The 26,894-nt window shown below is 37.0% G+C and overlaps 1 protein-coding gene across 4 annotated transcripts in view; it reads right to left on the minus strand.

Annotated features, from left to right (window-relative positions):
• LOC140164672 (PRKCA-binding protein-like) overlaps positions 1 to 26,894 on the minus strand; it is a 36,850-nt gene that overhangs the window by 8,388 nt on the left and 1,568 nt on the right. Inside the window, exons 1-4 of one of the 4 annotated variants that reach the window (XM_072188018.1) lie at positions 9,075 to 9,320; positions 3,214 to 3,454; positions 2,098 to 2,254; positions 274 to 390 (exon numbers count right to left, since the gene is read on the minus strand). In XM_072188018.1, coding sequence (XP_072044119.1) covers positions 274 to 390; positions 2,098 to 2,254; positions 3,214 to 3,454; positions 9,075 to 9,319 — 760 coding nt within the window. In that variant the 5' untranslated portion in view covers position 9,320. Of the gene's footprint in view, positions 1 to 273; positions 391 to 2,097; positions 2,255 to 3,213; positions 3,455 to 4,325; positions 4,602 to 5,771; positions 5,925 to 9,074; positions 9,321 to 26,894 lie in introns of those variants that run through there. The other 3 variants (XM_072188019.1, XM_072188020.1, XM_072188021.1) reach the window with 3 other exon arrangements.

Genomic DNA, 26,894 nt, shown 5'->3' on the forward strand with positions numbered 1-26,894 from the left:
AGGTCAAATTTTGACAGGCAATTTTATTCAAATGATGGGCAACCCTCAATTTCTAGCTAAGACCCTGGTTGGCAGTTTTGTTTTAAACATGTTCAGGGGCCACAAGCACATAGGTTTTTCATGCCCAACAACAATATGTGAATTTACACAAGGGTAAGTTAGTTGGGACTTTATTGATGCACGTAGTAACAAAAACCACATAATTTTCGACCAATTATAAGCTAAACAAACTTAAGCCTCAGCTTGTGAATTTGAAAACAAGTTTGACCATACCTTTATGTGTCTGTGATAGATCATAGAATGATTTGAGTAACCTCTTGGCTTGTTCCATCAATCCTTTGTACATGTCAGATGTCCTCTGTAACTCATCCATTCTCTTAATTAACACATCTGTAACACAAGACATAAAACAGGTTGATGTATGTTATGGATAGTGCTGTCATCAGAAAAAGTTGCAGATGTCGACATCAAATTTGCATTACAACATTGTTTATGACACGTGGTAAGAAATAGTGGTAAAATCATTAAGAAATACTCGCAAAATGATTCTAAGTGTGAATTCAGGGCCGTTCCTAGGGATTTTGCCGCCCTAGGCAAAGCCTCTCCCTGCCGCCCCACCAAAGCTTATCAAAAATGTCTTTTCACACCCTTTTTATTTTTCCTCCCATTTTTTCTTTTTATCCGCCCTCATTTTTTCTTCCCTTTTCTTTCTCCATTCCCGTTTTTTTTTTTTTTTTCGCCCTTTTTTGCGCCCCTCTGCGTTTGTCGCCTTAGGCGACCGCCTTACATTACCTAATGGTCGGAACGGCCCTGAGTGTGATGTGTTGTATATTTTTCTGTAGAGATTGTGATTATAAGTCATGGGCGTACTTTTATGTTGACATGTTGTCGACATGTTGATAAATTTTTCAACATGTCGACAAGAAAAAAACATTTCAATGACGGCACTAGTTATGTATTGATTTTTTTCAACATGGATGTGCGGCTCTCAGCTGCTAAACTAGCCTAGCCCAAACACATTTCTAACAGTAAATTTTTGCCGCAAATAGAGACCAATAGCTAAGTCTTTCACATGAATAAAACTACCCACTGGAGCTCAGCACATCCCCGTATGCCTCATATAAGTGACATGATCAAGTGGAATGACTCACATGTTGGTAATTTTCAATTAGAAGTTCTTTACATCATTTTCTGACATCAAGTGTCCCCTGAGCAATTTATCAATGGCTGAAAACAATAGAATTTGAATACTGTTCTTGACAATATCTCAAAAACATCTATAGAGGACTAAATTAAAGAAATTCAACCAGAATGACACATGAGACAACCAGTGTTTAGCACCCACCCTTCTCATAACTGATTGTGATGACCATGTACTCTTTGTACAGAACACCGATGGCTGAACAGCCCCTCTGAATGAAGGAGAACTGTCATGTTTCATTTCCCCAATACCATGTGGAGAGTGAAAGTCTGAATTGATAATCTAGAGATGTTACCAATAAAATTGGCAATCCTCAGTTTTAGGGGTTTATATTATTTTGACGGAAATAATAAATCACACTCTCCTACGACATCACTCATAACAGAGTCATCCTCATTTAAATAAAATTCTGTCCTTCATAAGGTACCATGAGAAAATTTGCATGATAATACAATAAAACGTGTGATAGGTATGAATGGTTGTATAATCGATCAAGAGACCTGTCCCTCTGTCATCTTAAGTTATCTTAGAACTGTCCTCCAGCATGGCTGCCATTTCACTTGTTATACCGTTCCGGTTGGTTTTTTGCATACACTCTATACTAGAGACAGCTTGTGTGGAACGAACAGAATCGAACCTGTGGCGGAGAAGACTATCCCAACCACAGCACCACGCTCTACGTAAATAAACTTAATGGGCTATTCCAATTGAAGGCCATATACCCACCTATGGACGACCCAACTTTAATACCCCACATAGGGGGTGTAGACTTCAAATGGAATCACCTATATAGGTAACCTCATATGAAATTCATATTCCTTGTGTGTAAGATTAAGGTCATGTCTTCCGTAGGGGGTGTATGGATTTCAACCGGAATGGCCCAATATTATACTTACCATTGCACAAAATAGCTCTGCTGAGACCCAGAGCATCAGCCGTAGACGAGCTCATCTTCTCTACCATGTGATGTTTGACTTTCTTGAGGAGGATGTCCAAGGATTTACCCTGCTGCACATCTGCTTGTAGCTTATTATAGCTGATGGTCACCTTACTCTGAAAGGAATGAGATAATGCACTTGGTAAATTGACCTTTAAAGTTTTATCACAGATGCAGAGGAGGAGAGTCAGGACTTGCCACCATCTTTATTCAGGTATGGAGGAACATTTGTGGGTATTTGTGTTTTGCCCGAATCTACTTATAATCACAACTTGTGAGCGACACTTGAGGCACTGATTGTGACTGCGCTTCTACGTACAGGACTGTACTGTCGGCAAGGACCTGATCACCCCTTATTTAGCTGACAGCACCTATATACAGGGTAGTATTCGGATTCTCCTCTATTTCTGTGAGCTTATAGAAAGATTAAAAAACAGGTACACTTTGAACCCACTGGACAAAATACAAAAGTTTGAACACACAAAGAAATGACTACTTTAGTGTTCTCACACACATGGTCATGCCTTTAAATATGCATACAATGCATGTATTAGCCTACAGATTGTATTATTATCATGAATATTGGCAATTTGGCATAGCTTCACACATCTAGATGAACAAACAAGACGTAAGACAAATAGCGATATACACACAGTTTACATGTCAAGACGTAAGAGGAATAGTGATATGCACACAGTAAATATGTTACTGATTCAATAGACATGCACCCGATGTGTTGAGCCACCACTCGATCAGTGAACTCTGAATAAAACCGGAGATCTCCGATTTCAATATAAAAACTTAAATTTGACTGTAATTAAAGCACTTCAGGCTTACATGGTATGTTAGTACACCAGTCCATTGGGCATTACAATCATGCAAAAAGTAAAAATTCAACAAAAATTGAGGGTGTCGCTGTGGACCAAATCACACATTATGGCTTTAATATATGGGCTTCTTTACTGAGCCTCGCTTGATGAGCATTTTGCCCATGCCTTGCCCAACCTGGACCCAATCAATCGTGTCTCTGCACAAAGCAACTGTTAAAAACAAACAAACAAACAAACAAACAAACCTGTATGGATTGAATCATCCTAGCAACCTCCACTTTGGTTCTTCCTTTAACTGACTTGCCTCCCACACCGACAATTTCATCACCAGCGGCGAGGACGCCTTCTTTGGCTGCTGGCGTGTTGTCAAATACCTGCACAATGTAGAGACAGGGACATAGTGGAGCGCCGCCACCTATGCTGATGCCGATCAGGTTTTGGCTGTCTTTGGTGAGTGTCACAGTGCCTGGGACCAGCTCCATGTCCCTGCAATAAAAATTAAAAAAATAAAGATTATTTTAGGCAATATTCTTCTTTAATCTTTACCTTGGGATGCTTGTTTGTGTGTACATGTATGTGGGGTGTGTCTTTGGGGGCTGGGTGGATGTGTGTTGGTGTTTGTAAACACAGCAAACAAGAACAAACTCATGACAACAGTAGATGCACATGAACTGTGGATATCCACAGTTCCTAGATAGATCTACATATGCCGGGTATAGGGTGAGTCTGCACTTGGATAGTAAAATTTTATAAATTCTGCGTCGACTGTAACATGAAAAAACTCGAAAAGGTGTGCCCACGGTTAGATAGTAAAAAAATTTTTCACGTTTTTCACTTTTTAGTTTGCTGGTGTTTACATGATGTACATGGTGGGTAGTGGGTGTGTGCATGCCTGACTGGTAGCAATTTACATTTAAGTAGCTTGCTCATTTATATCAGGCACACATCGGTTCCTGTCAGGCTTTCAGGCACATCGTTTCTGGCACAGCGCACTGCAGAATACAAACAACCACACAATTTGAATCTTTAATTTAACAGGTGCATAGCGAAATAATCCGGAGGTACTCTACTTTGTTCTCCATGAGCTGTACATAAACATGACTGACGTCAGTGCTCTTTGGTTCTACCTCATTGTTCAGTGTGTCATCACAACCAAACTTTTATAACTTAGAAGGCCTACATCTACATGAAGGCATACATGTATGCACATGTACTTTTATGAATTCCATATCCAGGTGGTTGATATTACAAACTTAATGATGCTGATAGTGATTATGGCCAATGCCCAAAAATTCACACTGTTGATTTTGGCATAAATTTACATAAATTCTGCATAATCAAGTATAAGATTACTAACCAGCCTGAAGCGTACTGTATATTCACTAGTATAGGCTCATCCATGTAGTGTATTAAAGTAATTCACATCACATCACATTCCAGTTAATAGTTCATTTTGATTTTATGTGCCAACAAGTTCTTTCAGTTCCACTATCTAACACAAAGCTGCATGGATTTCGTTGTCAACACAGAACAAGTTTGTTTTGCACTGTACTACTTTTAAAACCATAAAACGTTGACAATACAACTAACTTTTGATAAAGACACCAACACTGTGACTGAATGCGTAAGAGAGTCCAGGCTATAGTCTAGCATACACTACCACTTGCATACAATGTACAAATGCGCAATAAATCCTACACACAAAAGCAAAAATTTTAATAGTCTAGCAGTAAATGCTCAAATAGGTCATAAGTTCCAGTTAGCTGAACATGTTGAACTTGGGGGTGGTTTCAACAATGTACCTTTTGAAATTGAAAACAAGAATAAAGGATTGTACATTGTACATGTATATCACTAGGATCCACAACATGCTCATCTATCAGGACAAAGTTCTTTGACCCCAATACATTTGTACATTCATTGAATGACCTTTGAAAATTTGGGTACAAAAACTCATACTCTGTAACTTGAGATCAAATTTTGCACTATGATTGTTTAATAGAGGTTATTGAACTATGTCATTGGAATGAGGCTATTGTGGTCCATAGTGTATACGTTTAATCAAAAAATACTTGGGTAAAATGTGTACACCTTTGGTACTTTTTCCTGCCAGTATTATTAGCTCCAGCCAATTCTGTAAACTCATGCATAGTGCCATTCCAGATGAAATTTACTTTGAACCAATTAAGCTACCTTGAACCAATTTGCTAGATTAAAAAAGCGCAGTGATTTATAGTGTGCTACGCATAGGCACAACACTAAGATGTTGATCCACAAGCCTCAGCACACTTTACAGGTAACTTGTCGCTGATCACTACGGCCCACATCATACCACAAACCACTTAACAACGACACAGGGCCTTTGCAGCTTCAAGAGTGCACACGCTAGACATTCCAGCTCCCCACGATTCGTACGGGTTACAACGAGACAATTTGCAGTACGTGTATGTATATATACGAAAGGTCAAAATTTTCATATGATTGTTGGTTTATCCTCCCAGCTACATACACTTCAAGAACACATCATTCTAAAGATTCATAAAGTTTGCTTCAAATACTGTTAATGTCATACAAATTTCACTTCTAAGTCTAAACAGGACCACTTTTGTTTGTTTCTAATAATAACGGTCAGAATTTAAGCCAAAATGGTAAATATCCAATGGCACAGTTCAATAGTCTACTTTCAACAAGAGTACTTAGTAAGTTAGTAGCTCAAATTCTGACCTGACACCCATACCCAAACCAAACTTGAGTACCCCCAGGTTTTTTTTTAATGAATCAACTGGTTGAACCCACAACTTACATCCGATCCTCCACACATATAAACCCCTCTGTGCTACCGACGACCTCCAGCGGCATCTTGTCTTTGGGTTGTCCAGCAGGTGGTTGATGATGGTGTAAAGCAGCGAGGCTCTCAGCCCTCCAACGCCAGGAGTGTTCCAGAATGGCAGGTTAAGTTATCCTTGCACCACAAGAAACCTTTGGGAGTTGCTGAGTGAGTAACACAATAAGATCTCAAGATTGCAGGGGATTTATGTTTGCAATTAGTGGCAGATTGGTTCTCCTTGTACCCCTGGAAGCTTGATACTTAAAGAGTTCCTAAGTAAGTAGTGGTGTTCAGATCTTCAGCTTGCTTCTTGATCTCAAAATACAAGAGTTAGTCTCAAGGGTGAGAAGATTGGATCTCCTTGCACCCCTGTTAGCCTGATACTTATGAGCTGCTTATAAGTAATGGTGTTCAGATCTTCAGCTTGATTTTTGATCTCTGCAGTGTCTGCTTGAGTGGGTCACAAGGATTATTATAGGGTGACAAGATTGGACCTCCTTGCACCTCTGGAAGCCTGGTACATATGAGGTGCTTAGTAAGTAATGATGTTCAGATCTTCAGCTTGCTACATGATCTCTGCTGTGTCTGAAGAGTCGGTCACAAGGATTCTTACAGGGTGACAATATTTGATGTCTTTGCACCCCTGGAAGCCTGATACATTTGAGTTGCTGGGTAAACGACAGGATACAGCTTTTCAAGAAAATGACAGTTGATCTCAAATTGATGCGGATGTACCTCACAGAGTATTCCAAGAGGTTGCAGATATAATCTTTTGAACTCCTAGAAACCTCTAACTTTTGAGTTGCTGAGTGAGTAACAGGATAAAGATCTTCAGCATTCATATGACATTTGACCTCAGATTACAGAAATGTATACAGCAGCTGATTTATGGTCTTCAGTTTGTAAACTTGCAGGTGGTCAGCGGCAACATAAGGACTCTTCCAATGGTAACGAAACTTGGTGGTCAACAATGATATGTTCAGTTTTCAACTACAGATGGAGTATCTACAGAAGGCTAGATCAGACTTGTAATCAGAAGCCATTCCATTTCAAACAATGAGGATCTTCCTCTCAATTATACAGCATTCAGGTACCATGTACTAAAAGTACATTGCAGGCATATAATGTTCTGGCATTATGTGAACTTCAAAGCTTTCACTATATAAAAAACTAATTCCAAGTATAGCATACTGGTAGTAGTCTGAGTTCTATCCCTTTGAACATGCAGCACATAGACGTCCAGATTATCCTTGTAATGAAGTTGTTCTTGCATGTCTAAATCAAAGCTCACTGGTGCATAATTTCCTGCTCATCCAGGCTTACATCCCCATTATGTAGCCTTTGTCATAATATAAAGCATCAAGGCAGCTTAGTGTTATCATGCAAATATTAATTCTGAATTGCCATTATGTCAAGTTGTACATTATCCACTGAAGGTGAACTGTGTGACTACACTTCTGGTCGGCATTTCAATTCAGCATGGAGATATCTCCATATGGCAAATGTTGGGCTCCTCATAGCGGATGGATCAGACTGGTGTTGCCAATCAAAGTTAGTGAAACTACAGCTAATATTAGCTATAACTAAAATATAATCCCAACTTCAAGCCAACTATGTATATTTAAAACAAAAGGCATTATGGAGTAATCCATTTGAACAATACAATGTATAAATCATGGTTGTGATGCAGCTCTTTGAAATTTTGTTAGATTTTCACAATCTTCAAGGTGAATAATTAAGCAAACAAATCCCCTGGTGCACCGGCAAATACAACCAAAATCTGCTATTGAAGTAGCCCATTTGGGTGTTTAATTGTTAAATCTGGCAAGTGGCAACACCCCATACATATTTTAACATGCTTCATAACAATCAATAGCCATCATCAATAGCCATCAATACTTTTGATTGCTATTTTTTCAGGACTGAATTTAGACCTCATACAAGATTTTAATATTCAAACAAAACCATACGTTAATAATTCTGTTCCACATATCCTATGATACACGAATCCAAAGAGTGGCACATCTAATACTTCCATGATCAATGTAAAATATACCAGCATGGAGGTATACCTCCATGATACCAGTATGGAGGAATTTATTCAATTTATTCATAACAGATCGAGTCATAAAAGCCGTCCATAAAGTATTATAAATAGACTACATTGCAATCTTGCGAAATCAATGCACCAGACACCTGGATATGACACATTCGCTGTAGTAGACTAGTTGTATGTCATCTTTGTATACACCCGGTGTAGACACCCGGTGTATCTAGAGAGAAAAATTGAATATTGAATAACTGTACAATAATTTTATTATAAATATTGATGAATATTTATTTACATGTATACTTTAAAAGCTAGGAAACTACACAACCAGAAAGGCTTCTGTCTCAATTGAGGGCAGCAAACACATGATCATGCAAATAAAATGAGTAATAAAATAGGAATGTCCGGAAAGCTAGGACCTGGCGGCTGGCGCTTTAAGAAAGGCCTAATTGTTACTGTATGAATGTGGTGTGCTCAAGCAAAATTAGTCTGAATTCGGGCATGTTTCTACTTTGATTTATAAAGCATTTGCAAAGCTACATTTTGCAGGAAACTCCATTGAAATTGGACAAATTGTTCCAAAGATATGACCAGTTGAAGGGTTTCCAAAACAATAGGAAAGAGAAGAAATTATTTCCTTTGTTTGTCTATATCTCACAATCAACATTTCTGACTGATTGAAGGATGGTTTATTTACCCACATTTTTAAATACCCATTTGTCCAATACCAATTATGCTAACTTGCTTGCTCATGTGCAGAGTATTCCAGGTGGCATTCATTGTCAAAATTTCCAAACGGCGTGCCAAAAAAATGCTTACCCCTCACCTCGGCCTGCCAAAATTGCTTGCCCCTCCTCTTGGCCTACCAAAATATCCTTGCCCCCCCCCCTTGCAAATGCCAAATTTTTTGGATCCCAATTTGCAAATCTTGAACAGTCATTCAGGCATTTTTGTACTGTTTTCCTAAGGCTTTTTAGAGCATTTAATAAAAAGGCGTCCCATGAATGTGTGCCAAAAATTGGCTTGCAAAATTCTTTCCCCACCCATTTTACCCCCCAAGGCTCATAATTTGCACAGCCCCAATTATTTGACCTGCTCAGACCATAAAATGACATTGTAAAGATCAACACTATTCATTTTTGACCAAGTTTTGACCATCATGGAAATCCAACAATCCAAATAAAAGAGTTTTATTGCAATCTACACTGTATTCTTAACCCACAACTTACATTCGATCCTCCACACACACAAAACCTTGTGGACCACTGACAACTTCCAGAGGCATCTTGCCTTTACTTTTGTCTTCAGGTGGTTGATTTGCTAAAGCAGTATAACCATATGCTTTCATCCCTCCAATATTAGGAATATTCCAGGATGGCAGATACTTTTTAGTAAAACTGTTTCGATCTTCGGCTTGCTTGTAGATCTTCGACTGCAGATGGTGTTCTTTGGAAGAGTAGGACTTGTGACGCATGGTCTTCCAGGTGGGATATTAGATCTCTCACTATGGATCCCAATGGCATAGTTCAATAGCCTCAATTAAACATTCATAGTGCAAAATTTGACCTCAAGTTGGTAGCCAAATTTTCAAAGTTCATTCAATGAATGTACAAATATATTGGGGTTAAAGAACTGTGCCCCTGATAGATGTGGATCCTAGTGTCTGTGCACCTCTGGAAGTCTCATACTTTTGAGTTGCTGAATGAGTAAGCAGGATAACTTCTAATGACATTTGACCTTAGATTACAGAAGATGCATCTTTGAAGATGTTACAGTACTGCTGTGGTTAATCCAATGTGCAAACTTGCAGGTGTTATGGACTCTTCATTGTTTAGTGGCTGATACGATGATCCACTTTCCATAGTAAAATGGTATCTTGCTGACCAATGGTAAAATGAACTTGTATTCATATGATTATTTCCTCAAATATCTAGACACCAACACAGCTTACAAATGTAAAATGCACACATCATTTGGTGACTAGATGCTACAGAGTGCTACTACTATGAAATAACTCAAAATCAATACCATAGCTTTCAAATATAGAAAATATAGAAAATCCAGATATAAGCAGATTTATAATTCCTTTAAATTATAATAAAAATCTTATAATCTATAATATAGGCCTAAAATATAATCTATCATCATTTTGGTGACCCATTTGAAATTCACACTCCCTGTGTGGGAGATTAAGGTCATATCTTCCATAGGGGGTGTGTGGAATTCAACTGTAATAGCCTAATCATTGAGTAGCTTACCATTTGGTAAGACATTAAAACCCACTGAAACTCACACCACTCCACGCCATACATAAATTCTCCCAGTCACATTTCCCCAATATGAAATTTTTAAAAAGTAAAATTTTAATTTTAATTCTTTTAAAGTTTGGCAGAGGCGGGGTTCGAACTCACGGCTCACCGCTTTGTCTAGTATCACGTATACCATACGTCCAGCGCCTTAGACCGCTCGACCACGAAGAACTTGATAGTGTAATCGTGAAAATTTATACCTATAATATTAATAAATCGCAACTTCATTACTGCATCATATTTTGGAATTTTATCTGCTTAAAACATTAATGTGTATTATAATAAAGCTACCATTATTTATATTGTTGAATTCTCAAGCGCATAGAGACAATTAATACGAGGGTCCTATGAATAGGCCTACATACACAATACATAAAATTGATTTTGATATCGGCCATGTGCTCTGCTGTGCATGTGGTTTCCCGCAGTGGCGGAAGTTGTATTACGAAGTGCATCCGAACTCCATTTTGAAGCAAATGATTTTGACAAGGCATTGGATTGTTCCAGTTTGCATCCTAAATCCACATTAGACCCCTAATTTTATTTACAAAATCAAAAGATTAGATTATCATAACAACAAAACGGTAATCTTTTGTCGGGTCTAATGTGAAAATTACATTAAAAAATGCAGTTTTTACAGAATTAATTTTCACTTAATTCCAAAAAAATGGCGTATATAAGATTGAAATAAATTCTCTACCTTCTATACTAGATCAATTGTGACGCAAGTTGTTATCAAAAATTGTTGTGATAGATGTACAGTTAATATTCATATTATCCATTACCTATCTGATGGTACAGTTTTTACACAGAAAATATTTATTTGAAAAACCTGCCACTCGGCTTTTTCCGGAAAGGTCACAGGGTCGCCGTGACCTGTGCAATAATTACAATTAAAATTTTTCTTATTCTAACAGCAAGCGTTTTTAGAATATATTATGGCGAAATGTGGTGTAACTGAAACTGATATACAATAGCCTGTAATTGGGTTGGCTTCTCTAGTGGCAAATTCAGCATCGTTGTGGTTACGTAATTCTCTTAGTTACCGGCTCACGCTACATGTATTTTGGTATGCCTTCAAGTGTAAAATACTTTGTGTGGTGATTGTTTCGATCATGGTTCATTACTCAAGTGTGTGATCCCGTTGACATAGTAACATTATGTAACCTTGATACTGAATAGGAACACACCATTAGATTTCAAGAGGGCCCTGCAATTTCCAATATGATTGAGAATGAAATGCAATAAATTACATGCCACATCATGTGAGTAGCTTAAAACTGGGCATCAGTGCTGGCCAACACAATCGCTATTTACATGGATAAAACATCTAAACTTAAACAGACATCAGGTCCGAAAGGACTTGAGCAAGTCTAGTTTAACATGGAGTTCTATGGCAGATTTTAGTCATAATTATGACATTATGTCATAATTGCTCTGTTGACCTACAAACACAACAACTTTGGCTCATTTAGGTGTAAGTTGAGTCATGTGTAAATGTTACAAATATGCCAAAAAATCAAGTCTGAAAAAAATTAACCAATTGCATATTATAAGATCATACATTATAGGGAGCCTAGCTTTTTGGTATATAAGGAAAATTCGCATTTAAAGGAGGATTTCGTGATCCTAGCATCTTCTTTTTATGACATTTTTCAGTAGATATCTACGAAAAAAGCTTATTTCCAAAATTTCAGTTGATTCCGATTTTGCGTTTGCGAGTTGTGCATGATTATGTGTATTACACTGCTCCATAGACAATGTGTTGTAATTTCGTTCTGGTGCACCAGAATTTGGCGATATTTTTGTTAAGCGAATTAATCTGCAAGAAATATTTGGTACATAAACATTATGTAGCCAGAGGTATCCAGTGGTGTAAAAATCTCAACTTTTTTGGGAAAAGTGGGGGATGAGGCTGTGGATCACAAAATGCCCCTTTAGGCATTTTCGTACTGTTTTCCTTAGAAGGCTTTTCAGAATGTTTTATTTAAAAGGCGTCCCATGAATGTACATATATGCCAGAAATCGCTTGCCCCCTCCCCTCTCGGCATTGCCAAAAATTGCCTGACCCCCCCTCTTGGATGGTCAAAAATTCTTTCCCCCATTTTACCCTCCCCTAGGGCTCATAATTATTGCACAGCCCTAATTATTTGACCCCAGATGACCATAAAATGACACTAATTTCGTCTTTCAACACTATTTATTTTTTACCAGTGCAAGTTTCATGGAAATCCAACAATCCTTAAAATAAAAGAGTTTTATTGCAATCCACAACTTACATTCTATCCTCCACACACACAAAACCCTGTGGACCACTGACAACTTCCAGAGGCATCTTGCCGACCAATGGTAAAATGAACATGTATTCATATGCAGCTTACAAAATGTACACATCGTTTGGTGACTAGATGATACTAGTAATGCTATGAAATAACTTAAAATCAATACCATAGCTTTCAAAGAAATCCAGGTGAGTAGATTTATAATTCCTTTAAATTATAATAAAAATCTAGTATTTTGTTAGATCTTTCAGGTAACCAAGGTTGAATTCACACTCCCTGCATAGACCCTAATTTCTAGGGTCTATGCTCCCTGTATGCACAGTTCCAGGAAACTGTGCTGTGTGGGGTGTGGGAGATTAACTGATTAATAATAGCCTGTAATTGGGCTGACTGACTTCTCAAGTGGCTAATAATAGGAACACACCTTCAGATTTCAAGGGCCCTGCAATTTTCTATGAAAAAGGGGATGAAATGCAAAAGTTACATGCCATGTCATGTGAATAGCTTTTAAAAAAAGTCATCAGCCATTGTCAGCTATGTGCGGCAATTTTGCAAGAAATTTTAGGTGGAAAAAACCCTTGAGTCACTGAATTTACTGGACCATGTGGACTGAACTTGGACGCAAGATGCACTGTTAAAGATCAATATCCTTGATGGGGTTAGCCCTGGACGAGTAGCCCTTGTAAAGTACGAGCTGCATTGAATTTTATAACTCAGAAGTGACATGACATGAGATAAAGAATTTAAAAAAAAACAAAAAAAAACCCTCATTCCGCATTGAATTTTTGAAGACAGAAGTGACATGAGACAAAGTATTAATTTTGTTTGGCCTTATCAAATAGATCTATGTAAGTTTGTAGTATTTACTGTGATAATATCCTAAAGGCGGGCACCAGCCACCATATTGGATTTGATCCCGTAAAACAAACCGGAAGTGGTTCATACTGTACTTTATATTTTGGCCCCTAATTTTGGGGTTAAGACAAAGAATTTGGCAGTCAGAGCAGGGAAGTGCCACTAGTAGCGTGTTTCTATTGGGGCCATTATCCGGAAAAAAAACGGCTAAGAGATTAACTGTGCCCAATAGAAACTGACCTTCTCCGCAATTCTCCGGATAATAGCTGCGAGAGCTTTCTGGGGAATTTATCCTACATTTGGTAGGATAATGGCGGAGAATTGATCCGGATAACGCCAATGTAATTGTTAACTGACATCGTTCCGACAGAATGGAAATTGACACGGTCATGTGATCGCAACGCGTGTTCTGTTTTGTAAAATTAACTTTTGTTTACCATTTCATCAGCTGTGTGTGTTTGGAGCTGAGCTGACGAATACGATGTACCAACTTTCGTACAGAGTAAAAAATATTTTCAACATTGTTAAAAGAGGCTTAAATTAAGGTATAAATCAGAAATCATGGCTGAAAATCCTCTTTTCGTATGGACAACTGAAGGCCTTAGGGCCCGAGAAGGTTTCAGCATGTTCAGTGATTGCAGCGCGGTGTAGAGTGTGTACATTTGTAGGCTGATAGTAAGCCCGGTACGGTATACATCTTCAATAATACAACATGTTTTGTAATTTGTAGGCTAGGCTAATATTTTCTGTGTAGCATGGACGGATATATTTTCAAGATTCATTTGAAGGTAGAATTAACATGTTAAAATTCCCATTAAAAGTGAACAAGATACGATCGATCGTCAACCAACAAGACTAGTTTGCAATGACCTGAGATATGCTTTCTCCGGCAAAGTCACAAAGTGTGACGATCGAGCCACGGCTGCTTGCATTTTCCAGATAACAGTCCCCAATAGAAATTGCCCATTAGCCGTCATTCTCCACTATTAGACCAGGTTAACAATTTCAATGGAAAAATTCCGGATGCTCAATAGAAACACGCTATCTAGGTCAGAGTGTCTGCCACATGTGATATACTCTACAAACGTACCAATAGTAATAAGGGCTCATATTGAAATACCCTACCATGTTTTCACACAGAAAGAAAGCAGGATTCCCCTCGCTAAGCGCGCGCCTCAGGAAAGCTCGGTCATAACACGGATGGATTATATGTATCAGTGATACACCCTGCCCAGGATTTTAACAAAAGAAGGCTAGCACAGGAAAGCTGCAGGATGGCGCACACCTTCCTGTATAAGGGAATTTCAAAATATTTGGTGGGTTTCTCTCCCTCCTCTATCCATCGGACCTTTGTTCAAATAAAACATCCTTTAATCTTTCTACTACGAATATCCTCAAGTTCATGTTTAGCATTATCCAACTCATTCTTTAAAATTTCAACATTAGGGCTGTTTTTCAATGATGCCTCCTCGTATGACGTATTTAAGTTTTCTATTAATTTGTCAAGTACTTCTTCAGACTTGTCCATCTCTCTCTTTCTTTTTGAGGAGTATGCTATAGTAGCGCCTCTGATTTCCAAAAGCAGTGCTTCAAAACACAGTTGATCATTAATATTTAGTTCTAACTCATTTGGATCAATATAAGTAAGGAAAATATGGTGGTTATCCCGAGGACAACTAAAGCATAAATTCTCCTTGTCCTCAAAACATTTTGGTTGTCCCCAAAATGTGTCATATTTAAGAGGTAAAATATAGTGGTTGTCCAGAGGATAAGTACATATATATCTCAATATGGTTGTCCCCAGTGATTTTTGGACAAGAGGACAAGAGGATAAGTGCTTATTTCGAACACTGCTCATAATTATTGCCCAGCCCTAATTGTTTGACTTCAGTTGACCATAAAATGACACTATAGTATAAGATTTTGTCTTTCAAAACTATTTTAGCACAAGTTTCATGGAAAACCAACAATCCTTACAAAGATGAGTTTTCTTGCAATCTATAAATATTGTATTCTTAACCCACAACTTACATTCGATCCTCCACACACACAAACCCCTGTGGACCACTGATGACTTCCAGAGGCATCTTGCCTTTTCTTTCTTTTTCAGGCAGTTGACGAAGCAAAGCAGTATATGCTTTCATTCCTCCAATGTTAGGAATATTCCAGAATGGCAGATACTTTGTAGTTAGAGTGTTTAGATCTTCAGCTTGCTTGTAAATTTCCGTCCGATTGCAGATGGTATTCTTTGGAAGAGTACATGTAGGAGCCATGATTGATGTTCTGCCAGGTGGGATATTGGACCTATTTGCACCTCTGGAAGCCTTGTACTTTTGAGTTGCTGAATTAGTTAACAGGATAACTATCTTGATGTTACATCTGCTTGACTTTGAAGATTGTGGTTAGTCCAATGTGCAAACTTGCAGGTGTTATGGACTCTTCAATTGTAACCAATTGATGGTATCCACTTTCCATAGTAAAATGGTATCTTGCCGACCAATGGTAAAATGAACATGTATGTATTCATACATCAGCTTACAAATGTAAAATGCACACATCATTTGTTGACTACTACTATATGAAATAGCTCAAAATTAATACCATAGCTTTCAAAGAAAATCCAGATGAGCATGTTTACAATTCCTTCAAAAATTATAATAAAAATCTAGTATTTTGTTAGATAATGGAAATAGGTTAGATCATTACCCACTTGAAATACACACTCCCTGTATGCACAGTTCCAGGAACTGTGTTGTGTGGGGTGAGGGAAATTAACTGATAATAATAGGTTGTAATTGGGCTGACTGACTTTTCTATGATAATGATAAGGTATTTAAATGAAATGCAAAGCTTAAAACTGGCATCAGTGCTAAATTACAATACATGGACAAAACATCTAAACTTAAAGCCATATTGAAGCATTTCCATAAAAACAGATTAGTATAAGGCCATGTGTTTTGAACTCGCCACCCTTAGCGTTACATCACAAATATTATGAATTTTTACACCAATCAAGTTTCAAATTAGAATATCTCCACAACTATCAACCCTAAACTAGCAAAAGTATACATTTTTGGAAAGCTGAAGACAAAAGCAATTTAAATATACACATTTCAACTCATTGTACAGGGTGACCTTGAAGTTATACAGGGTGGAATAAAAAAAATCAAAATAAAAAATGGGTCACTTAATGCATTGCTTATTACTAACTTGCAGTTATAAACTGAAAGTAAACAACATTGATTTGGTTAGATGTTAGGGGGAGCCTACTGACTTTGGAAGAAAAAAAATCACAGCTGTTTGGTAATCTCGGAATACAGGGTGTCACAAAATATGTTCAAATTTTTTTACAATTCAACATATTTTGAACTGAAACATTTTACCCCTAACCCATACAAAAAAAGTAAGCCCATATTTAGATTCCTCATCAAATTTCCTCTCAGAAAATGTAAACTTTGACTATGATAGGATAAGTAATTAAAAATTTAGGGCAACTTTTAGATTTTGAAGACATCCGCAAATGCTTAATACAGTGTTTAATATGAAAACAGGTAGTTTTGCACATAAAAGTTTGCATTTCATAGACTAAACCAATCATAAAGAGTTCAAAATGATTAAAAACAATTAGCAGAATAAATAATCTCTCAAAAGAGCTCTTAACCATGTCTGTAGCCCATATGGATGCAAAAATATGATCAGTTGATTCAACGCGCACACACAAAATCTTCATTTTCCATAGACTTTACACATACCGCCACCGCCTCATCCGCCACCGCCTCATCCCCCACCTCGGTCATTCTGAACTCAAACAACTCTAACTCCACTATCTTAGCTGATAAACAATTCTCCTTTGGAGGTCTGTTAGGGCACACATTTAGCTACAACATGACCCCAAACACACTTCAATACCTTTTGTTTAAGCAGAGATATAACAATTTGAACGAGTCTCGATTCGGAAAAGCGTAACAACACCACCATTTTTGGGTGGCGAGTTCAAAACGCGTGGCCATAATTTCTTTTCCATAAAATGTTAGCTTTTACTGATATGTCCCAATTGAGCCAAACAACTGAGGTAAAGCAAAGATAATTGGAAAATTTACTACCAGCGTCGATGTCATCAATAGCGCCGATGTCATCAATACGTGTCACTCTGTTGGTCGTGCTACGGCACGGTCCTTTGAAATGTGTATGATCATCCCACAGACACACGCCATGTACATACTGTGTTATGAACACTGCGTATGACAGCGTTCAAGATTTGACTTACGTTTGGCGGACACGCGTGTGAAAAAAGTATTTAGGGGTGAAAAGAACCAAAATTCTTGAATGTTTATATGTTTCCAAGGGTAAAATGTCATCTAGTTTCAGATTTTGGCACTTTAAACTCCCTATCTTTTATAGATTTTGAGAAAAAATCATTTTTGGTCCGATTTTGGCGAAAATGGCCATTTTGGGGTGACAAAATTTTGACTTGCAGATTTCCTGTGAGTATATGAACATGAAAACTATCAAATAGTGCCTAATTTTCTATTTTAATTGTGTAACAAGGGTACAATTGTGATATTAAAAGCATTGAATGGGATCCATATATTTGTTTATTTTTGTAGCAGGGGTAGAAACTTGAGGGTTCGGGTGACAATTGATTTAGAAAAATATACAATATTAGCATCATTTTCAATTTGAAAACGCATATATCTCCACAATGGTATGAGCTATAGGGATGCTTTAAGTGTGTATTTGCTCAGTATTTCATTAGCTAAATGGTGATATAACAAACAAGTAAGCTAGATCTACAGAAAATAAAATAACTTGCAAAATGCTACCCCCACCCCTAAGGATTTTGAGGGCGTGAAAAAAGTCACAGATTTTGCAAAAAAAATAAGTCCTTCAAAATTGGGAGGTTTGAGGCTAAACAAAAGACATGTTGCCCTTACCAATGCCTCCCTCTAGAGCAACATGTTTTTTGTTTAGCCCTGAGTATCCCCATTTTGAAGGACTTATTTTTTTGCTCCAATTTTTGCTCCAATTTGGGGACTTCGGGCAGAAATATGCCTGTACAGTGCTATGGGGAAATTTTCAAGTTGATAATTATGCATTTTTTATGTCAGATTCAGTTTCTACACAAAATTTCACCCTAGAAAATGTTCCTTTAAGTAGGATATCTTTCACTTTAAGTTTCCACCATTCTGTCCGCCAAACGCAAGTCAAAGCTTGAACGCTGTCGTATGTCGTCCCACACACCGTGCACATATACTGTGGACATTATGAACATCACATACGTGTTTCACTAGCGTACTATGTTTCTATCGTAATAATAAAATCTCAGATTTTGACTAAACTAAAGCACTAGAAGTCTTGATTTTGCAGGGTATGTTAGTTTAATAAAGTACATTACAATCATGTAAAACATGATCTATGTAAATTTGTAGTATTTAATATAATATCCTGAATGCAGGCGCCAGCCACCATATTGGATTTGATCCCATAAAACAAACCGGAAGTGGTTCATGCTGTGCTTTATGTTTTGGCCCTATTTTGGGGGTTAAGACAAAGAATTTGGATGTGGGTCTCCGTCACAGTGTACACCATACAGTGTCCGAATTAAGATAATAAAAGGGGTTGTCCCACAGACAACCAGGTTGTAATTTCTGGTTGTCCACCAAAGTTTTTGGTTGTCCGTAAGCTACCACAATCTGAAACAACTACATGTGACCAATAAAGTGGAGTGAGTGTAGTCAATTTATGAACAATTACTTTTAATATTTTTCATATTAAAAAATTCATCAGGTTTGAGCAAACTGACATGCTGAAAAAGTGACTTTTGGCTGTAGATCTTTGGTTGTCCGCCGGACAACAAGAGCATTATTTTCGGTTGTCCGGTGCATGTTTTGGTTGTCCCGGGCGAACGGACAACCAAAATTTCGAACACTGCCACCATATGTAACATGAAATACTCTACAAACTTACCAATAGTAATAACCCAAAAGCCCTGTACCACTTCGACTTGTTTGGAAATTATTTGGAGGTATCGCCATTATCAGCTACGATGAAAGCACCAATACTTCACACACTGATTGATATGTTGGCATATGTATGCTACTTATGTACTACACATTTTGGCAACCAGGAATCATTTTCAAAGTCATCTCTACCAGTAAATGTTTCTCACAGTGACAGACATCATGATCTCAAACCAATAATTTATTTTTACTGTATTCAACTTCCAATTAGATAATATCACAACTTGTGTACAAAGTGTACTCATCAGTTGTGACGACTAGCGACACTAAAAAGCAATTGATTCACCGGGTAATTCACACTACATGTACTTTGTTAGATAATCAGCAGTTTCAAAGAATCCCTGATCATATGCAGATCCACAATCAGCTTCATAAAACAAAACCACCTGAAACTCTGATGTAATAAACTCTCTTGTCAATATGATAATTATATGCTGCACAATTATTCATATTTTTGTGTGTGACAATAAAAAAATTAATATTCAAAGGATGATTCTGTGATTTACTAAAACAAGAACACACTCAATGAATTCATCAAAATACAAATTTTGACTTTTTATGGAACAAACATTGATCTGTGACACAATCTGATCCAAATTGATTTAATTGAGTTGTTATCATTGGGGTCATTCCATGTCAATTCTACCAATTTGTTTAGAACTTGTCACTGCACTACCCTCTCAAAATTTCTTTTCACTTAATTGTACCAACAACGACAGATCCATAGTACCGTATTCATTCCAATAAGCGCCCATGCCCCAATAAGCGCCCACCCAGCGACTTTGCAACAAACACAATATGAAATTATTAACCGCCCATCCAATGTTGTCAAAATACTTCCAGTAAGCTTACCTGTCGAGTGATTTTACATGCATGCATGAGGGAAATTGAGCATCAAAAATATCCAAAATGTTCACCAAAATTAAATTATGACGCTATTTCATAGTGTGCTGATGTATAGATATTAAAAATACTTCACAATAACCACCTGCAAATGCCTTTAAAAGGCCAAGTTTGAGCTAATTCTGTCTCAAATTCGTATTTTTTGCCGGCGCGGCAGCGGCCATCTTTATAGTGTGCCCTCAAAAAAATTTTGTCAATATAATATTAAATTAAGACACATATGAGGCGCACTAACTGAGAGTAACTAAATACTTTCAGACGGTGATTGATGACTAAAACCAGGTAAAAATAAGCGCCCACCCAAAATGACTTTGTTAAGCGCCCTGGGCGCTTATTTGAATGAATACGGTACTTGCCATTTTCCTGCGGTGGCTGATCAAAAATTTGGTGGTGTCTATTTTTACCATCAAATCTGACTTTTGAAATAAATGGAACTTTTTTTGGTTATACATTTGCCTAATATTATATTAGCTACGGGCTTGGAATATATATAAACCAATTTACATTGGGCTATATTCCATTTAAAATCCACACTCCCTCTGTGGAAGGTTTAGATCAAGTCTTGTACAGAGGGAGTGTAAGTTTTGAATAGAATAGACAATTGGGTAACTTCCATTTAAAATACTCACTCCAGTTGTGAAAGTTATAGGTAAAGCCATAATATAGAGGGAGAATGGGTTTCAAAATTTACAAAACTATACTCCCTCTGTGGAAGATATTTCCAAAATCTTCCACAGGGGTTTCAAAATTTACAAAACATACTCCGTCTGTGGAAGATATTTCCACAATCTTCCACAGGGGTAGTGTGGATTTCATTTGGAATAGCCCAATTTCTTTTGTGTATACTGTGTAGACTTTTTCATTCAAATTGAAAAAAAAAAATGTTGCAAAAACATTCAAGCATATAAACTCGTGTAAATTACATGTACAGCTGCAAATCACTTGCTCACTTGCTTATTGTATTATAACACGTAACAGCAAATTTTACAAGGTGTGAAATTATCATACATTTCATAATAAAAAAAATGCAGCTGCGGTACAAATATTCTGTAATTTCATAGTAAAATATTTGCATTAAACAATATTATTTTTCTTTCTAACAATTAAAGGGATTCTAAGGGATTTTCCGTACAAAATATTTTGTCTTCTTATTCTTAAGTTTGTTCCGCTTATTAATCAAGAAATAAAAAGAGACTCAATACAGTGTATTGATATCTAGCTGTCAATTAGGTAACACACCTTTAAAAGTAATTAATTCTTAAACACTTGGAACGCTTTTGCAATCTTAATGGTTCTTACCCGTCAGGAAAATTTTCTGCTGTCTGGGAACTTGATGCTGGAAATTTTCTGTTAAATAACCTATGTGCGCGTAGCGGACATCACGAGCGCGAAACGCGAAGTCGTAACGGCGTGGGTGCAGGGCCCGCTGAAGGGCCCTGGAAGCTCTCAGGGTTTAGATGCTCTCTCCTGCAATCTGAGCCTTATTTTGGAACGGTTTTCTATAAAAATGTACACCCTTTTTCACAAAAAACACGACTTAAAATTTCAAAGTATTATTGTCAAGACTCACAAATTTTTTGTCATAAGTCATAGAAGTTTTCTGCTACTTTAAAGAACCACTGGACCTATTCTGAAGGGCTAGGATTATTCACAGTTACTTTGAAATTTCAAAGTTTTTGGCGACTTTGGAGAACCACTGGACCTATTATGAAATTTCAGGATCATTCACATTTAATTTGGAAAAAAAAAAAAAAAAAACTACGAAAAAATTACAGTTTGTTATCCTTAAGGGCTGGGGTATGAGCGTTTGGACAGTATTTATTTTGGGACATTAGAGCACATCAGACATATCGAATTGCATTCTGAATACGAAGAATGTCATTCTGATATCAAATAATTTTGATTTTTTGAAATTCGCAATTTAATACACATTTTATGGCAAATCATTAAAATTGATATTTTTGATATTTAACAGTACTTGAAGTAAACTTTATAAATCTGATGATTTATACTTAAAGTGTATGTAGGTGGGATGAAAAGCCGACGATTAATTGAAAATTTTGACATTTCATATAGAAGATATGGATTTTTTCCCCAAAACACCAAAAAAATTAGGTCTTTTTGGGAAAAAATCCATATCTTCAATATGAAAGGTAAAATTTTCAATTGACCGTCGGCTTTTCCTCCCTGCTACATACACTTTAAAATATATCATTAGATTTATATAATTTACCGAGGACTGTTATATATCAAAAATTTGAAAAATATCAAATTTTTATAATTTGTCATAAAATTTGTATTATATTATGATTTTCAAAAATGAAAATTATTTGATATCAGAAAGACATGCTTCGTATTCAGAATGCAATTCGATAGGTCTGAGGTGTTCTCATGTCCCACAAAAAATACTTTTGTAAAGCAATAAACGCTCATTTTAGATCCCTTAATATGCAAACCATTAACTTGTGTTTACCTCTTCATCTATTGCATATTATAAATGCATGGAAAACCAATGCATCTATAATATGTGATAGATGAAGAGGTAAACATTAGTTAATGGTTTGCATAAATACAGGATAACAAAATGTAATTTTTTCAAGTTTTTTTTTTAATTTTTTTTCTGTGACCTCAAGTACTGTCTGGGAACGCCGTTCCCGCGTTTTTTGGAGGCCTGTTACCCGTGTGATATGACACGATAATGATATCACAAACTTGTGTGTGTGTCGATGCGATACTCATAGGCATTACTTGAACCAATCGGAGGTGTATTCTAAGCCCTAGGTCAGGGGTTCTTAATTAATTTGTTTCAAGAGCCAAATTGTGTAGAACAATAATGCTGAACAATAATGCTGAAGTGTCTAAGTGGGTGGGGTCCTGGACCCCACCTATTTTTAACACAAAATTTTTAACACAAAATCAAGAACAAAGTCTCTTTTTCCCCAATATTTTTTGTTTTTAATTTTTTGTTTTTTTAATCAGTGCCCGGTCGCGGGCCATAAGGGCGCAGCGGGCCGGATTTGGCCCGCAGGCCGCCCTTTGAGAAAGCCTGCCCTAGGTAATGGTTTACTTAAAATATATTTATTTGAATTGAAGGGTTAAAGAAATAAGAATGAGAATAAATGTATTGTGTTTAGCCGCTGTAGTGCATCTATTGTCTCATATAACACTCGGATTCGCCTCATTGTTTCACTTTAAAAAAATAATGATGTTGCCTGTGTTATATAAGTCGATCTATGCACTCCAGTGGCTAAAAACAATACCTTTATTCTCTATCTAATTGTTGAATATGAGGTTAATTGCATATGATTGCATCAGTTAGGCCAAAACAAAAATTGTTTGATTCTGCTACATGTAATTAGATCACCTCCCAAGGGGTAGGGCCATTGAATTTCCAACATTAGGGTCAGCATTCTTTTGTATGTAGGCCTACAGTTATATTTTTTCCCAGATTAGGGTCGGTCGGACGAGGACAATCTAACCTGTACAATACATAACTTTTCTTTTCCACTACGCATATACGCATGCTCTGCTGCGATCTGTGTATGCTCATTACCCTTTTCACGTTTCTAACTGAAGCAAATTAAATTTTTTTGGCCAGTTTATGTTTTCAAGACGCAAGCAGTCAGGGTCAGAATTTTGTTTCACAGTGCGAGAATCAATCTTGATTCTTGCAGAATAAATTTGCGGAAATCATTTGATTCTCGCAAATCAACTTCTGTGTAAACTACAAAGTACAAACGTTTGCGGGAATCAACTTTGATTCACGCAAATCTGTTTACGAGAATCTTTGCGAGAATCGATTATCTGATTCACGCCGGAATTCTGACCCTGATTAGCAAAAAATTCAATATGCAGAGTAAAGGTTATCAGATTGTTTCAACACATATATTCATGTGCAAGCCTTTAAAAAGTCTTGTTCAAATGGAAAAAATTAACGAAATATATTCAAGGATTTGAGATTTTATCATATCAATAGTAAACACATCAGCTAGCATACAATGTAGGCCTATACCATAGGAGCATGGTTTGGCCACACATTCCATCCAATTATAGGTGCTTCAGAAATGCGAGTCGATTCGGACTATTCATTGAGTTATCAATTCTATAGAGACTGTGTAAATACAAGCTTTATTGTCCGACATTCAACAATAGAATAATCTATCTTGCATGCATATTTTGAAGGACAACTCAAACAGCCAAATTAATAACATGATCGCTAAGCTATAGCGATTAGTTTTTAGCCAGGTTTTTTAGCCAATGAGATACCAATACCAAACGCTTTCAGCCCTGAGTTATTTTGTGACTCTCGGCAGCTGGCGGAGCATAAATAGACCGGTTATCAAGAACCAAGAACAATACCGTGTCGTTTCACTAATCACTGCCTATTCAAAATAATTATTTACCTAGTGAAGTCGGTGTGGGCTAGTTGTACTTTTTAAGATACAAATTAAGGTTTGAAGTTTGCCATATTTTCACAATCTTGTGTATAACCCTATGGGGCTCACCCGCTCGGCTCACCCGGCTGCCCCAGCTCCTCCATTGACACATCTTAGATATAAATCTCAAAGTACGGTAGTTGTCCAATATTGACTTGGGAGTATTTGTATAATTTGAGTTTTTGTATTTGACAAAGAACATAATTATCTACAAAATGACACCACATCCTACACAATAGGTATTTGCAGTTTATGCTGGTTTCATACTTTCTGAAAGACGTGACGCTTCATCATTCCACTTGTACTTTTTTGCAAGCGGAGCGGCACACTGCTGAGCGGCAGTGGCATGACTCTGAAAGCCACTCTTGCCGGCTTGCCACTCAGCACTGCTCCAAAATTGTAATTTTGTTTGCATACCCTGGTCAGAGTGGAACCGCTCCGAGTTGACTTGAATTCAACTCCCAGCGGTGCTGCCGCGCTGTGGCAAAGTGGTGGAGTGAGCGATATATCGGCTTGCTGCTGGCCACCGCTAGCATTTCTGGTGTGACTATGCAGTGAAGCAAAATCATCTTCAGAGTGGCTAAGCGGCAGGAAAGTATGAAACCAGCATTATACTTCTGAAATAAACCAAACTTGAAGTGTGAAGAAAGCATTTTGATGTTACGGCTCCCAGTTGTAGTAAAGTCCACAAATTTCGAACGTTTGAGGACTTGTCTCTTTTTCAAGTTGAAGCAGGTGCCATTATGTACATTGCTGTAGGGTGTTTTCAGTGGTAATTGTTTTCATTATAAATGTCGCAAAATATTAATATTTCAAGACTTAGTATAACTAACAACCTGTTTGACCTCTCATATATATTCATACATTGCTCACACATGTTTTCATCTTACATGGTGAAAAATGATACATGTACATTAGGTATGCCAGGTGAATTCAAATTTGCCATCAAACTGCATATTTTATATATCAAATTAAAGCCCTTGAGTAAAGAAAGCCAAAACTGAAAACCTTTTTGTCATAGCACTTTCCGTAGCAAAGTTACATCTTGTCAAAGATTGACTTTCATCAAAAAGATTCAGCTAACAAAACAGCATTTTGGTGGTGTTTCTAGATCTTAGTCTCATGATGATAGCAGCTTTTCTATGTCGAACTGCTATCAAAATCCCTCTAAAATTCCATGTGCGAGTGTCTCATCACCATAAAAAAATCATATATTTGGGTCAAGTGAAGTACATGTATAGACAACATATTTATGCAGGTTTCCTTGACCTACCTGTTCTTTTAAATTTCTATGTAAATATGTATTGTGTTCTAGGCAAATTTGGCTGACTAGCAAATGTGTTAACTAAGGTTTGCATTGCCTGGCATAGCCTACCTACACATGTACATGTGTACATTGTATACATGTGTAATTTGCAATCATTTTTGGAGCAATGATTTCTTCATACCGACGGCTAAGTAAGTGTGTATGTGAATGCACATTAAACACATACAAACATGTATAGCACCTGTTGGAACTCCAGGTCGGAGTTCAATTGAAATTCAATTTAAGGGTACATGCCACCAAATAGCTTTCCATAGACTTTACGTGCAAAACAGGGGTCACGTTTTAGGCTATAAGTCGAGTAACGTCTTACTTTGAAATATATATTTGATATCATTTTAATCAGAACAAAATTCTGCATAACATATCTGAAAATGACACCATATTTTAGGTCTACTTTTTGAGAAAAATAGCGCTATATAAAAGACCCGATTTTCCCGTGTTTACGTCTGACTGCTAACGCGTTTTGACCTCGTGTGTTCATGCGCTCATCATCGTAAACATCACTCAAATTTTCGCGTTTTCTGTTCAAATTAGTAGAGATCACATTCACAAGTTCTAGCAAAACACGATTTGCAACACTAAAATTGTTAATATTGTGCGAATTTGCACATTTTTTATGCAAAGTTGGGACTATAGTCGTGATAAACTTTTACGGAAACCGCTTCACACGCTGGATTTAGTGGTATGAACCCTTGAAGAGGCTAAAACATCGTTTTTAGGCCTTGAAAATGATTTTGTTATCTTTTTCACTACATTTTGAATTAATTGTAAGACATTTTGGGTTATTTTCTTTCATACATTAGACAGGATGCCGATTTCAAGCACAAGCATGATAGCCGACAATTGCCATTTTTCGTCATTTTGATGCACATGAATGCACAATGGTTGCTGATTTGCTATTTTCATGAAGATATTAA

This window comes from Amphiura filiformis, chromosome 11 (genome assembly GCF_039555335.1).
Source record: "Amphiura filiformis chromosome 11, Afil_fr2py, whole genome shotgun sequence".
In the NCBI taxonomy this organism is placed as follows: domain Eukaryota; kingdom Metazoa; phylum Echinodermata; class Ophiuroidea; order Amphilepidida; family Amphiuridae; genus Amphiura; species Amphiura filiformis.